Here is a 15385-nt window from a genome sequence, read left to right as displayed (position 1 = left end):
CTTCCCATCTCCCCCAAAAAGCTTTTTGTGAAAAAAAATTTTCTATCAGAATGTGTACTTCAGGTGTGTATATGACATATGTAGATTTTAACTCACGTAGCAGCTGGGGGAAAAAAAAAAAATATATATATATATATATATGTATGTATGTATAAAATACAGGATACCTATAAAGACTTAAATGTTCATACTTGTTTTATAAAATAAATGGTACTTTTTACAAAATATATGTTTTTGTTGATTTTTAGAGAGAGAGGGAGAAGGAAGAGAGAGAGAAACATCCATGATTTAGAAACATCAATCAGCTGCCTCCTGCACGCCCCCTACTGAGGATTGAGCCTGCAACCTGGGCATGTGCCCTGACCGGGAATTGAATCAGCAACCTCTTGGTTCATGGGTGATGCTCAACCACATCGGTCAGGCAAAATAAATGATATTTTTATGTACAAGCTAAAGCAGCCAAGGATGAAATGGTTTCACAGAATTAGAATATTTGTTGTGATAACATAAAAGGACATTCGCAGGAGCCGCCTATGAGTAGTTACAGTCTGTTGGGGTTGTAATGGCTGTAGTAATCGTGCTGCCATTTTATGTAGCCTTCTAATATCTCGGCTCTCAGGACATTTAAGGGCTGATATTGAATGCATATGGATTACATGAGTGGTGTTTCTGCCATCCTCTCCAGCAAAGTGTATCTATACTGGGTGAAAGGGTGGTGGCCAAGCTAGGAATACAAAATAAAATGAGAGAGCTTGTGATTGATTCTCTAAGATGATTAGTTTATAAGCAAAGTATGTGATGGAAAACATGGTTTTATAAGAATTTATAGTAGGACTACTCTAGATGTCCTTATTTATAATCAGCATTATGTTCGCTCTTACTACCTGAAGAAATACTGTTGCGTTTCTTTTAATGAGACAAACTGGGAAATGGCTCAGTGCCTCCAGAAGGGGAAATCCACCCTAAGTCATTGTAAATTATATGCTGTCTCCACACTTTGCCTTGCAATCTCAAGACATAAAAGCACCTCAACTTCCTTAAACTTTCAACAGATACCATTTTCAACACTTTTAACCTGTCTTTTGTGTTAAACCCTGAGAGATGAGAATGTTGAAAGACCTGGAATGAAGAGGAGCTGTTAGAACAGAAACAAAATTAAAGGCAGAGAAGAGATGACAGATGTTTTCAGGAATGAGTTGTTTGAGAGAAGTGATTCTGCATCATGTAAAGTGCTGCGCCTGAGCAATCCCTACTGGTCAGCAAGAGACAGGGAGGACGAATTGAAAAGGTAGGACACCTGCAACCACAGGGTCAGCCTCAGCGCCAAATATCTCTCAGCTAAAATGAATTCAAGAGAGAACTGGAAGTTTGAGAACTTAAAGACTAAGCATATAATGAAATGCTGCTGCTGAAATGTTGGTCACAAGCCACAGATTATTCATAGGATCAAGGCCAATTCACATTTGCACAGTATCTAAGTGAGTAACTAGGACATGAATGCATTATCCAGACATGCTTAAGGCTCCCTGCCGCTCTTGCAGAAGTTACAGAGGGGGAGAGGGATTTCAGCATAGACAAAACTACTTTATTTTGGGAAAAGATGTCCATAGACAAACAGACAATCAAGTAAATGTAAAATATATGGACAGGAAGAAGAAGAATCTTGGTTTTCAAATTTCTGTAAGAACTAACTCATATTCCTATTGGCATAATACATCTCAAGACTAAGGTCAAACTCTTCTTAGTTCACCAAGAATCCTAAATCATCACCCCCAAAATCTTTAAAGAACAGATTGAAAACCCCAAATTCTCTTTTATAGTACATTGTTTGCAAGGGCCTTTTGTCTCATTGAAAATGTTCAAGTCACAATGTTAGCGTGGTTTGTGATGGTGTCTAATACGTGAGCAGTGTCTTATGATGACACTAATGAAAATAAGAAAAACAAAATTCAGGCATATTTGGATAAATTTTAAAAGGTTGTAAAGAAGCAAGAAGAGTCAGGACCAAGGTTATAAACCTCTCCTTTTCTCTCATGAAAGTAATCTACCCGTGTTTATTATCTATATAGTGTCCTTTTGGACTCAGGATCAAAATGATCTTAAGGCCAACATGTACGTAAGTTGAAGGGCTCTTGTTCTGTGCAGAGGTGGCAGGAGAAGTTCTATTTTGGTCTACAAAAAAATGAGCTGACCTACCAACAAAGATAAACACATCAGTTGTCTCTATTGTATTAAAATTTGATATATAACACTTTTGAGCATATGTGTTGATATTAAGTTGTTCTTTAATAACTAAAAGTATTTTTAAGTAAAATCTGACCTCATACAGGACGTCTCCTTCACCTCCACCTTTTCTTCCTTTCCTCATTCCCAGTGGGGGTAGAGAGTGGATATGGGGGTCTTTCGATATAATACAGCATAATAAAAATTATGTCAAGGGAAGTCAGAAAGAATTGAGGAAATATGTCATTACAGTAGAACCATCTGATAGTCACCACCTTAACCCAGTAATCAAATTTATAGCATTACTAAGCGTGGGAAAGCCTGACATTTTGTGCCTCCTGAATTGATGCATTATGAAGTACATACTGTTGCGCATAAAGTGTTCTTGCCAAAAATGTTTAACCTAAAGCTAAGGAAGCATCTTCAGGCCCAGCTTTCAGTTTGTAAGCAAAATAGGGACAAGTTAAATGACACAATGAAGAAGTAATAAAACAAATCCCAAAAAAAGGGACATTTTATAAACAGCTGCCCTGGTTTTTTCAAAAAGTCAATGATTTTTATGAAAAAAGGTAATGGTTTTTGTTTTCATTTCATGAAAATGAGAAGAAACTAGTCTAGATTTAGCCAAAACATAAAAACCAAGTGCATGCAACAACAACTAAGGTACCTAAGAATAAATTTAACCAAGGAGGTAAAAGACCTATACTCAGAAAACTATAGGACACTGAAGAAAGAAGCATATATCGTGATCATGGACATCATTAAAGTAAGAATTAACATCATTAAAATGTCCAGACTACCCAAAGCAATCTAGATTCAGCGCAATTCCTATCAAGATACCAATGGCATATTTCACAGAATTAAAACAAATATTCCAAAAATTTATATGGAACCAAAAAAGACCCCAAATAGACTTAGCAATCTGGAGAAAGAATAATGAAGTTGGAGGGATCGCAATACTTAATATCAAACTATACTACAAAACCATTGTAATCAAAACAGCCTGATATTGGCATAAGAACAGACATATAATATAGATCAATGGAACAAAACAGAGAGCCCAGAAATCAACCTACATTTTTATGATCGATTAATATTTGACAAAGCAGACAAGAACATACAATGGAGTAAAGACAGTCTGTTCAATGAATGATGTTGGGAAAATTGGACAGACACATGCAAAAAAATGAAACTAGACCACCAACTTACACCACACACAAGAATAAACTCAAAATGGAGTAAAGATTTAAATGTAAGTCACGAAACCATAAAAATTTTAGAAGAAAACATAGGCAGTAAAATCTGAGACATCTCTCATAGCAATAGTTTTGCTTATATGTCTCCTCTGGCAAGGGAAACAAAGGAAAAAATAAGCCAACGGGACTACATCAAACTAAAAAGTTCTGCACAGCAAAAGAAACCATCAAAATGAAAAGGGAACCCACTATGTGGGAGAACGTATTTGCCAATGATACGTCTGATAAGGGATCAATTTCCAAAATATACAGAGAACTTACACAACTCGACACCAGGAAGACAGACAATCCAATTAAAAAATGGGCAAAGGACCTGAATAGACACTTCTCCAAAGAGGACATACACATGGCCAATAGACATATGAAAAGATGCTCAAAATCACTAATCATCAGAGAGATGCAAAGTAAAACCACAATGAGATATCACCTCACACCTGCCAGAATGGCTGCCATCAATAAACCAACAAACAAGTGCCGGGAGGGTGTGGAGAAAGGGGAACCTTGGTGCACTGCTGGTGGGAATGCAGATGGTGCAGCCACTGTGGAAAACTGTATGGAGGTTCCTCAAAAAATTAAAAATAGAGCAGCCTTTTGACCCAGTGATCCCACTTCTGGGAATATATCCTAAGAATCCTGAAACACCCATCACAAAGAATATATGGACCCCTATTTTTATTGCAGCAATATTTACAGTAGCCAAGATCTAGAAACAGCCTAAATGCCCTTCAGTAGATGAATGGATAAAAAAGCTGTGGGACATTTACACAATGGAGTACTAAAAAAAAAGGAACTCTTACCTTTTGCAGCAGCATGGATGGACCTGGAGATAATTAGGCTTAAGTGAAATAAGCTAGTCAGAGAAAGACAAATACCATATGATCTCACTTATATGTGGAATCTAATGAAGAAAACAAACTGACAAACAAAATAGAACCAGAGGCATGGATACATGGAACAGACTGACAGCTGTCAGAGGGGAGGGGGTAGGAAGACCTGATGAAAGAAAGTGAAGAGATAAGCCAAAGAACAGATATGCATAACCCATACACATAGACGACAGCGAGGTGATGACCAGGGGGTGGGGGTAGAGGGAATGGGGACATCTGTAATACTGTCAATAATAAAAATAAAGTTTTTAAAAAAAACAAATGCAGCCCGGCCGGGCGTGGCTCAGCGGTTGAACGTCGACCTAGGATCCAGGCAATCGGAGTTCGGTTCCCGGTCAGGGCACATGCCCGGGTTGCGGGCTCTATCAGTGACTCTCTCATCATTGATGTTTCTATCTCTCTCTCTCCTTCTCCTTTCCTCTCTCTGGAATCAATAAAGATATATTAAAAAAAAAAAAAAAAATGCCATGTGTGAACGTTGATAAACTGGTTTGGGTTTTTTAAAAAGGCTATAAAAGATATTCTAGACACAATTGGAGAAATTTGAATATGGATTGTATGTTAGATGATATGGCATTATTGTTACCTTTTTTACTTTAATTGTGGTCACATGGTTATGTATGAGATGTTCTATGCTTACAGGATGTGTCCTAAAGCATGGAGGGGTGAAGAGTTATGTCTGCTACTGTCAAATCTATATAGAGCACATGTGTGCTCATTGTGCTGTTCTTTCAGCTTTCCAATATGTTTAAATGTTTATATGTAGACCATCTACTGAACTATATACATATATCTCTATAGTTCATTATAGAGATATGTAGAGATATATATGAAGGAGGGAGTTGACTTTTATTCCTTGAGAAGAAAAGTATGGAAGCACTGAATTTTTAAAGAACTAATGAATTAATTTTTCCTTTTTCTGTTTTAGGCTCAAGAGAAAGGAAGGTTAGACTATGCTAAGGTAGGTGGATTTTATTTATACTACACAGTTTTTTTCATTTCAGTTGGGTGTTCGGTTTTTGTTTATATTTGAAAGTTCAAAGGAGTAATCACATTCAAAGCTGAGGGGCATTGCCTGTTAACTAAGAGGCATTAGCAGGTAAAATAAGATTCATTCAACGATAAGTTTATTTACTGAGTGCCCGCTTCATTCCTCACACCATGGTGGGTGTTGGGGATACAAGAGTGAACCAGACCCATTTTTTCCTTTCAGGACATTTACAATCTAGTGGGGGAGACAGATAACTAATAAAAAAAAAAAACCTAAGTGGATACATAATATAATGCCAGGTAGGGGTAAGTGCTACGAAGAGAAAAATAAACAGGGAAGGTAAGATCAGGAAGCATTGCTGGAAAGATGCCTTTGGCCAGTGGAAGGAAGAGAGCTTTAGTGCCATCAGATCGTACCTGGGAAGCACCAAACAGGGCAGACTCGGGCTCCTAAAGGCAGTATATCTCACACCACCTGTGGAGCTTTGGAAAACACACGTGTCTGGGTTACCATTGCATCACACCCTTGTTCACCGAGATCAAAACCCCCTGGTGGGAAGAGCAGGGGCAGGGGCAGGAGGGAAGGGTTTATGAAAAGGTGCAGCAGATACTTTGACACACAGCCTTGGTTAAAAGCTGCTTGGGGAGCTGTTTCAGTTTACCAGTGAAGCCTAGGAACACACTTGGGTCGCATTCTGTTTTCCCCTTCGGGACAAGTGGAACATTTTAGCAGGTGTGTGGGATGCATATGGATGCTTGGCTAAAGGAACAGGTTAACCATCTGGTTTATGCAACAGCAAGAATATCGAGGATGTGAGCACACCTGCATCCAAAGACTGGGAGGAAGAAATATGACGTGTAAAAGTTCTACTTGCAGGGGGACAACTGAAACCCACAGTGCTCTCTCAGGGCTGGCCCCAACCTGTGCTCTTCTGGCAGCCCCGAGGTGCACACCAGGGCTCCACGCCTTTACTCTAATTCCTTTCCTTGCCTGGAATGGCATCCCTCCTTTTCTCTGTTTCACAAACTTTTGCCTCCTTCAAGAAAAATTAGATAATAGGAGCGCTGTATCTGTCACTTTGGACTTCCATATCTGTCACTTTTTCTTAGATGTCTACTTGAGTCTTATCATATACCCAAATGTGGGTTGTGGACATAATTCTCTTGGGTCTCCCACAGGCAAAGGAGTTCAGTGCATCTTAAATGGAACTCAGCATCTTCCTGACATCTCTGATTTTTTTTTTAAATAGACTTTATTTTTTAAAGCAACTATAGGTTCACAGCAAAATTGAGCTAAAAGTATAGGGAGTTTCCACCCAACCACACACATGCACAGCCTCCCCCACTGTCAATATCCTGCACTAGAGTGGTACATCTGTTACAATCGGTGAACTGAAATTAACACATTATTGTCACCCAAAGTCCATAGTGTACATTAGGGTCCACTCTTAGTGTTGTATCTCTGGTCCTTGTTACTTGTTCCCTCTCCTGTTGTTGGCACTGTCATCCAACTGATCAATCATGTGAGAAACTTGGTTCTATGACCAAGTCATTCCAGTTTTATATTGTGAAAAATTTTATATCCTTGAATCCAGCCCCTCCTCTTGATCCCCCTTCCATTGCTCAGTGTAAGTCACTTCATCTGAACCCCTGGAAAACCTACTGGCTGGTCTCCCTGCCTCTCCTTTGTCCCCACAAATCCGTTACCACTCAGAATGTCTAAACCACAAATCTGACAGTTTCACACTCCAGCTTGAAACCCTTCATTAGCTCTATGTTGTCTATAAAGCAATTTCAAAGCTTGCTAGATTGGCATATAAAGCACTGTGTGATCTCACCCCCTGGAGGGACTCTCTGGCTTCTCCTCTACCCTGCACTCCAGCGGCACCAAATTACATAAAACATGTTGTTTCTGTTCTTCATGCCTTGACTCATACTAACCCTCTGCTTGGAATGCTCTTGCCCCTCCATTTGGCCCCTCCTGCTCCTCCTGTGATCATGTCCTATCGGAAGGCTCCCCAGGCTGCTTTCCTCCATTCTTCAGTGCATTGTGGTTCTCTCGGTCACCAAGCTTACTGTTACAATGGTCCGTTTATGAGACAGATCATAGCCTGTGAGCTTTTTGAGAGCAAAGACAGTGTCTTATTTGTCTTTGTAGATTTAGTGCCTAACACAGTGCTTGGCACTTGGTAAGTGGTGTGTGAGTGAGTGAGTGAGGACATGAGTAAGAAAATAAAAGACACATGAAGTCAGTTGCAGGAGAAAATCTGGGATAGGGTTTTCTATCTCAGAGAAGAAAGGAATGCTTTTGACACATGTTGCAGGTATCAACCAGATTGAGAAGGTTGTTGAGGAAGGTTGTAATAAACTAGTTTGGAGATAAAGGCTTGGATTTTACTCTGATAGTAAAAGAAAGCTAACTTATGAACAAAAAAGGAAAGGAAAAGATTTGGCAATTGAGTGACTGTTGATCATTGATGCTTATTTATGACTCAAAGAACTCCTTTAGGGTTTCTTATTGCAATGGAAGAGTGTCAAAGAGAAGAAAAAAAATATGATGCACATATCAGATACCCCAGGACCGAGCTCTGCCACCAACTCACTGCAAAATCTGATATCAATCACTTAACTTCTCTGGTCTTCCCTCAGTTTCTTTAGTATAAAACAAGCAATTTAGAGTAGTGCTGTTTTACTCTTTAGCCCTTCCAAATTTGAGAGGAGACATTCTTGGGGGGGGGGGATTCCTATCTTGTATACTCCTGAGGTCCAGACTCATTCCTTTATCCACTTCATCCACCCATCCACTATGCATTTGATCTTTAATATGTGTGGGCACTGTGTGGGTGCTGACTCCCAGCATGAACAAGACTGACACAGCCATCACACACTTCCTGGACTCAGACCTCCCTGTCTAAAGTAGGCACTCCCCATTGCTTTATATTTTTCTTCTTAACATTTATCATTTTTTATTTAGTTGCTTGTTTCTTTCTTCTTCTACTAGACTGTCAGAGCCCAGAAGGCAAGGCTCAGGGTGTCTCTTTGCTCATGGCTGCATCACCTGTACCCAGCACAGGCTTTCACACAGGAGCGCTTGATATACCTGTGGATGAGCTTTGCGTTAGTGTTATTCTAGGAGGAGTGCAGGAGACTGAGTGGCCTGGAATCCAGAACTGAAGACTCAAACTCACATTTTTAACAGCATATTGACTGTTTAACACAGTCCATTCCAATGTTCAGTAGCCCTAAGTTTACCTTCCCAAGTCCCCAGTGACAATATTTCTCATGCAGTAAACAGAAACCTACCACTCTGGACTATGTGGTGATAGTCTAATAGTTAAGGGCATAACTTTAGGTAATTAGTCCAGACCCGTCATCCTTACACAGACCTAAACCCACGTACCATGGGGAAGAAAGATTATATCCATCTCTACTATGTATGGAGTTGATGTCAGCAATGTGCAGCTTGCATAGTCTTTTAAGCCGTGTACACATCATTACCTAAGGTCTACTCACCTCTTGTTTTGTGTGATCACAGTGCTCATGCTGACTAATGCAGCCACCATGCTTAGTGGCTTAGGGCTTCCCTGGTGCATTTATCTGTAAAACTACATTTGAAACTCAGTGGCCATTTCTGGGGACCGTCATGAAATTTACTTGTTGCTGGAAATTTCTTTATTGCCAAGTTATGAGTATTTACTCAAAAGCCAAATTTTATCTGAAAGATTAGATTTCAAGAACCATAGGAAATTCTTTTGGCCATGTGCTCTGTGGCTTTAGATATCATCTCTCATATTTTGTCAGTCTGAGAATGGCGAGGCAGTAGGGAGAGGGCAGAAGAGGTGATCATTTCAGAATCAGTCTCAGCTGGATTTGGAGGATGTCTGTCACATTCAGCAAAACAGTGGTCAGTATGCAAACACTCAGATAAGGAATTGAATCACTTTTTAATTGAGTTCCTGTTGCAATAGAGCCTGAATATGAATGCTCTACACGGCTGCAGTGCCTTTCATCTTAAGATATCAAAGCACTCGACAACTATTAATTCATTAAGTCTCTATCCCCTCTGTAAGGTCGTTAACACAAGCACAGGAGTCCTCTACCCATGACTGAAACTCATCCACCTGGGGCCTGGGCAGGGAAGGAAGCTGCTTAACTGTAAGGCGATTCTACCCAGTAGCTTACCTAGTTAAAACTACAGAAGTTTTATTAGACAGAATGTAATTACCAGAAGTGGATTGTGACCAAGAAGCTGGTGCTAACAGTTTTGCTCGTATACACAATGCTGTGGGGATCTTAATTACAGTGATTGGTCTGCAGCCCTGGATGTGTGTCTCCCTGTTCCGGAGGCTTCTGGCCCCAAGGTTAAGCACAAGCGATTCAGTTCAGTGGTAGAGGGAAGAGTGCCACCTATTGAATTGCAGGAATTTGTGACCATGTGCTGGGACTGGTGGAGAAGCTTCTCGGACCACAGTCGCACTCGGTTTGCTATGGTAACTAATATATATGTCTGAAAGAAAGCAAATATGTTGACTACTCTTGCTTAGAAAAACATCTACAAGCGTCTGTGTATTTTCCCCAGCTGGAGCCGAGCGTATGCCTGTAGTTTAGCCTACTGCTACGTGAAATAAGCATGCTGCTAAAAGACTGAGGCAGATGGTATTTTTACCACTTCAGGCAAAACATGGCACCTATGGTTCGGCATTCTACAATTTTAATTTTTTAACACATTCAGAATGGCTTGCTTAAATATCTCCATCACAGAGATGCAGGCTTTTCCTAATTTCTTTTTTATAATTGCTTCAGATATACAGATACATATAAATGTCACTTGGTCAGAACCAAACCCTGTCAGCACTGAGTGGGCCTCCTGCTCTTCTTTCACAAGTGCCTAGGACTGGGCCTTAAATGGGCCTTGACATTCATCCTAATTTTGACACAAAGACTCTAAATTTACAGCAGCTTTCTTCATACTCATCACCAGTCTTTGCTGTGCAGTTCATATAATTTTCCCCATGACTCAGTACAGCAGAGTTGTTCTTTCTATTGTTTTCTTAAGTTCACTCTAACCACAGAGAATTGCTCAAGATGAAGCACTAGGTAAAGAAAGGTCTTGCAGGTGTTAATTTATTAGGCATCCAGTCCTCAGTCAAATGTAAGAGGGATTTTTAAAAAAAATTTTTATTGATTTTAGAGAGAAAGAGGGAGAAGGGAGAGAGAGAAACTTCGATCGGCTGCCTGCTGCACATCTGGGGATTGAGCCTGCAACCCGGGCATGTGCCCTGCCTGGGAATCAAACCATGACCTCTAGGTTCATGGATTGAGGCTATCTGCTGAGCCACACAGGCTGGGTGAGCTTTTTTTTTTTTGGACTTACCCTCTCTCCTGGAATTTATTCAGGGTCCCAGAGCAGCACGTTCTTCCGGCCTGGTCCTTGGTCCTCCCTCGCCTCTCAGGCACAGAGTCTAGAGTGGCTGCTCCCCTCTTTCCTCCCCACCCGCAGAAGGCCTCGCACATTTTGTTTTGTTATAAAACGCATTTGCATAGGGTACACATTAAAATTCTCTTCCAACCATCTAACAGTGCTGTCCACAGACATTTGCATTTGTATTTGCATGATCACATATCATCACTCCCCTTTAAGAAGAAAAAAAGTCTTTCCTTTCATGTCATGTTTCTCCTTTCCAAGGGCTGCCCTTTTAGCCAGTTTTTCCCTTTTATTATACATAGATTGTGTCAAACATTTTGCTGCATATTGAGTCCAAAATTCTTGTTTTGAACCCTGAATATAGAAAATTTTCTATAAATATTATTGTCCTTTCTTTACTGACAAAACCAGGCTCTTTTTTTTTTTTTTTTTTTCTCGTTTTTCTTTTCTTGGCAGACAATTTATGCCTGCTCATTCTATCCCAAACCCTAGCTAACTGGCTCTGAGGATTTTTCACATTGGCACATTCAGAGACCAGATGTTGCCGTGTTCTCTCTTCCCAGTACCCCTTTCTTGGACAGATGCTGCCTCTCCTACCCTGGGACTTTACATTAGCTCCTTTGATAGAATATCCCATACAGCATCACTGTATGCGCGAAATCTCTTGTTCCCTCTAGCCTTCTTGAAGTTGTCTTAACATTTAGGATTTCTGTTTTAGTGATAATTATGGAGATTATTTAGAAGCATTCACATTACCCTCCCCCATCTTTTTTCCATAAAGGACTTGTGGTCCAATTAGATCAGATGTTTATAATACAGAGTGGGCAAAAGTAGATTTATAGTTGTGAGTATGGGAAACATAGAGGTTATTCTTCTATTATTATTTATTAATTATTATATTATTTCCCATACAAACAACTGTAAACCTTCTTTTGCTCCACCCTGTAGAATTTAAAGAAAAATTATCCGAATTCAAATGCCATTATGATACGGATGCAACTGTGTAAAATGTTATATGCTTGATAAAGACTGGGAGACAACACGTAAAAATGAAAATAAGGGCATTATGATGACAACATTTCAGATGTTTAAAATAAGCAATACATTGTACTTTTTAAGGATTTCTGCTTTTAAAGTGAACTCTGATTTGAATTGGAATTTTTTCAGATTATGACCTGGGCTACTGAGCTTTGAAAAATGCGTTTGTAGTGATAAAATCAGAATATAATTCTAGGCTCCTAAAGAATTGCCTGCTTCTATGGCAAGAGGCAGAGATGCCCAGTTGAAATGTAAATGTTTTACGCTGTCAAGTTTTATGCTAGGCCGCAGGCGGTTGCGGTGCTGGGGGACAGCCGAGAGAATGGGAACTAGTGCACTGGGCAGGCGTTGCCTTGCTGTGTGATGACCTGATGCAGCGCCGTGGTCGGTGCAGGAGGAATCTGCAGAGCTGCCAGCTAAAAGCCTGAAATCCCCACTCTGTGTTTCCGTAAAAATCAGATAAAACCAGTTCTTTTTCTTTTGGCAATCACATTTCAGACAACTGTTTTTTCTTACAGCAATAATGAGTGGATTTTGCTTACTCTGTTTTTCAGAACAATTAATTTATTAAAATCGGTTTTTGCAGCTACTGCTCTGATACCAAATCTCCCTCAATATGTAATTATTAATGATGGAAAAATAATCGTCGATCAGTTTCTGTTCATAATAAATCTTAGAAGCTTTTGTACCCTGTGAAACTTTTAATCAAAATAAATTCTAATCACACATGCGATCGTTAATGTCTTTAACCAGGGTGTGCCTATTATAAGCCTTCGAGTCATTTTGCAAAACAGTTGCCCTCTGGACATTTATTTGTTGCTCATCATCAAGCTGGGTTTTTTTCCTTCTAAATGTTCCTAGTGTATTATTTTGCACTGGTCCTCAGTGACTATCATCTTGCTTTGATGATCTAGTCTTCTAATTTCTCAATGTTATTTGAAAATTAGATTCTTGTCCTCTGAGGTGTTAGCAATCCCACACACCTCAATGGCATCAGCAGATTTAATGGTCATAATCTCTATTCCCTTGTGCATCATGAATAAAATTATTAAATGATATCAATAATAAGCCTCTGTAGGACATCATAAAATATGCCACCCCCTCAGTTGTTAGCCTAATACTATTAATACTAGTTTAATTCAATCCTCTAAGCAGTTCTTTTCTGTTTTTCTTCAGATCATGTGTTCCTACTTTGTGATCTTTGGTTTCTAATTTTATATCTAAAATGTGAAATTACTCTCGCTTATATGTGGAATCTAAAGAACTTAATAAACTGATGAACAGAATAGATTCAATGACACCGAAGCATAGATGAGACTGACGAATGTCAGAGGGATGGAGGAGAGCAGGTGGGTGGAGGGGGAGAGAGTAACCAAAGAATTTATGTGCGTATATGCACAACCCAAGGACACGGACAATGGTGGGGAGAGGGACTGGGGAGGGGTAAGAGGGGGTGGAACGGGTCACTGGGGAGAAAAGGGGACATCTGTAATATTTTAAACAAAAATTAAAATTAAAAAAAAATAAAATGTGAAATTACTTAGTTCATAGGAATAATATTTAGTGGGGCAATCTCTCCCATTCTTAAATTAACCATTTTGAATTACTGGCCCCTAAAACATGACATGTTTACATACTAACTGACATTTGTCAGGAAGCTTGGGCAGACTTAGAATGTCAATGACCAGTTCTTGTTTGCAAGCCTGGAGGCCTGTCCGGTTTTGCTCACCATTATATATACCCTGAGGGCCTAACACAGTGCCTTGCACGTACTAGGTAACCGATAAATGTTTGTTGAATTATTGTTGAATGAATAAATGATCTAAGGTATGCCAAATGTTTGTGCCTATATTCTGTACTTTTAGTTCATAAGGCGTATTTGACTCCACCTTTGCTCCTGTTATTTTGCCCCAAGTATTCTTTTGATCATATTGTTATATCCTCCATGCCTTGCCCTCCCTGGGTTGAAATAAAGTTGCAATTGGAGTAACCTTTTGAATCTTAGTCTAGAAAGCTAACTAAAAATGCCCTCTAGGCTGGTTCTGTGGGTGAATGCTCTGCACTGTGGGATAGCTGGATTCAATTATTGCTCCCAGTTTGTGGTATCAGGAGCCACCTGTGCACAGGGAGAGCCTATGTGGCTTTATGTAGAGGCTAGAGCATTCTGTCCCCACAGAGGAGCCTGTTTAGTCCCCTGAAAGAGTTCTGAGGAGAGCTGAAGGGAATATTGTCTGTTTCCTTGTCATTAAAAAAAAAAAAAAACACACACACAAAAAATAGAGAAACACGGGTTTTCCAAAAGTATGTTTTTTGAGAGAAAGGAAAGAGAAGCACTTCTGTGTAGATGCTGAATGTAGTTTTAGTAAGTTAGAAGTCTTTGTCACAACCTAGATTGATATTTCCAAACTTATACACTGACCCTGCAGCCTGATTTTGTACAGCAATAAGGATTTTGTGATTTCAGGATGTCTGATCTATCAGAAACCTGTAATTTATTTAGTTGCTGCATCTGAAGCCATGTTTCCTAAGCAGTGTCCGCAAGTACTGCTCAGCCTCCCCACTGTGGTGAGTGGATCCTGTCCCTTCCCCCCAAGTCCTTGATGTCCTGGCTTGATGAAGGATCTTACCTGTTCACCAGGCCATGGTAAAGCCAATGATGAAGCTCTGAAGATTGGCTCCTGTGTAGCGCAATGGCGCCCCCTGTGGAAGGCCTCCCTGGTCTAGATCTCGGGAAAGTCTGCTAACCTTCATCTGCGTCCACTCTGATGAGATCTGCGACACTGGGTAGGAACGGTTGCGGGCCTTTGTATGTGCCATGATCTTTCTGTGGGGCACGCCATCATGCCCTCACACGCGTGTTTCAGTGTGCGCTCTGTTCAAGACACACCTGATCAGATGTTTCTATCAAATTCTATCCCTGAAGCCCTTCATGTTATGGAGAAGAGGTCAAATTATCTAACAGTGTTCACAGTTACCGTCTCGCCGAGTCATGACTCTGCCCCCGTCTGCTGACTCTGGTGTGTTGCCACCTTACTGCTTCTCACGATGCTTTAGACACAAGACAGAAGAAGGGAGAACTGCAGGCTCTGGTCACGCACCCAGAAAGCGTTATGCATTGCTCTCTAATCCAGCACAGTCCTAGTCTCAGAAATAGCGGCTGTCTAGTAAAAGACTCTCTTAGGATTTATGTTTGCTCAACCAGTGCACTAATTATTATGATTTTTTTTAAACTGGTAAGCATTCTTCATTCTTCCAAAAGTGTTTTATAGATATAACCATTTAAAACAGGTCCTTACCATCATTCTTTTGAGGGAGGCAAGGATGTGTGTTTACAGATACACCCTCTGTGGCTTACCACAGAGACCTGCGCCCGGAAGAGGCGCTGACCTTGCAGGTATGATCGTAATCATACACGGCAGAGAGAGTACCGTCCTCACCTCAGACACCGGTCCCCGCATTTCTCCCGAGCCTCACGCAGCCTCGAAGGCTTGGCTGGGGTACGCATTTATTTCGTTGGCATTACTCTCACTAAATGTAATTGTTCTGTAGTTTGAGGTGCTTTCTAG

At 40.3% G+C, this 15385-nt stretch overlaps 1 protein-coding gene across 2 annotated transcripts in view; it reads left to right on the top strand.

Annotated features, from left to right (window-relative positions):
• Window positions 1-15385, top strand: part of PDSS2 (decaprenyl diphosphate synthase subunit 2) — a 185853-nt gene that overhangs the window by 157923 nt on the left and 12545 nt on the right. For both annotated transcript variants that reach the window (XR_001603546.2, XM_016217501.2), the window contains exon 7: window positions 5295-5327. Coding sequence is in view for 1 of the 2 variants with exons in the window: in XM_016217501.2 (XP_016072987.1) it covers window positions 5295-5327 (33 nt within the window). In the remaining variant the exon portion in view is untranslated. The remainder of the gene's footprint in view (window positions 1-5294; window positions 5328-15385) is intronic.

The sequence above is a fragment of the Miniopterus natalensis genome, chromosome 5 (assembly GCF_054644295.1).
Source record: "Miniopterus natalensis isolate mMinNat1 chromosome 5, mMinNat1.hap1, whole genome shotgun sequence".
Classification (NCBI taxonomy): Eukaryota; Metazoa; Chordata; class Mammalia; order Chiroptera; family Miniopteridae; genus Miniopterus; species Miniopterus natalensis.
This window is presented reverse-complemented; position numbering and strand designations above follow the sequence as displayed.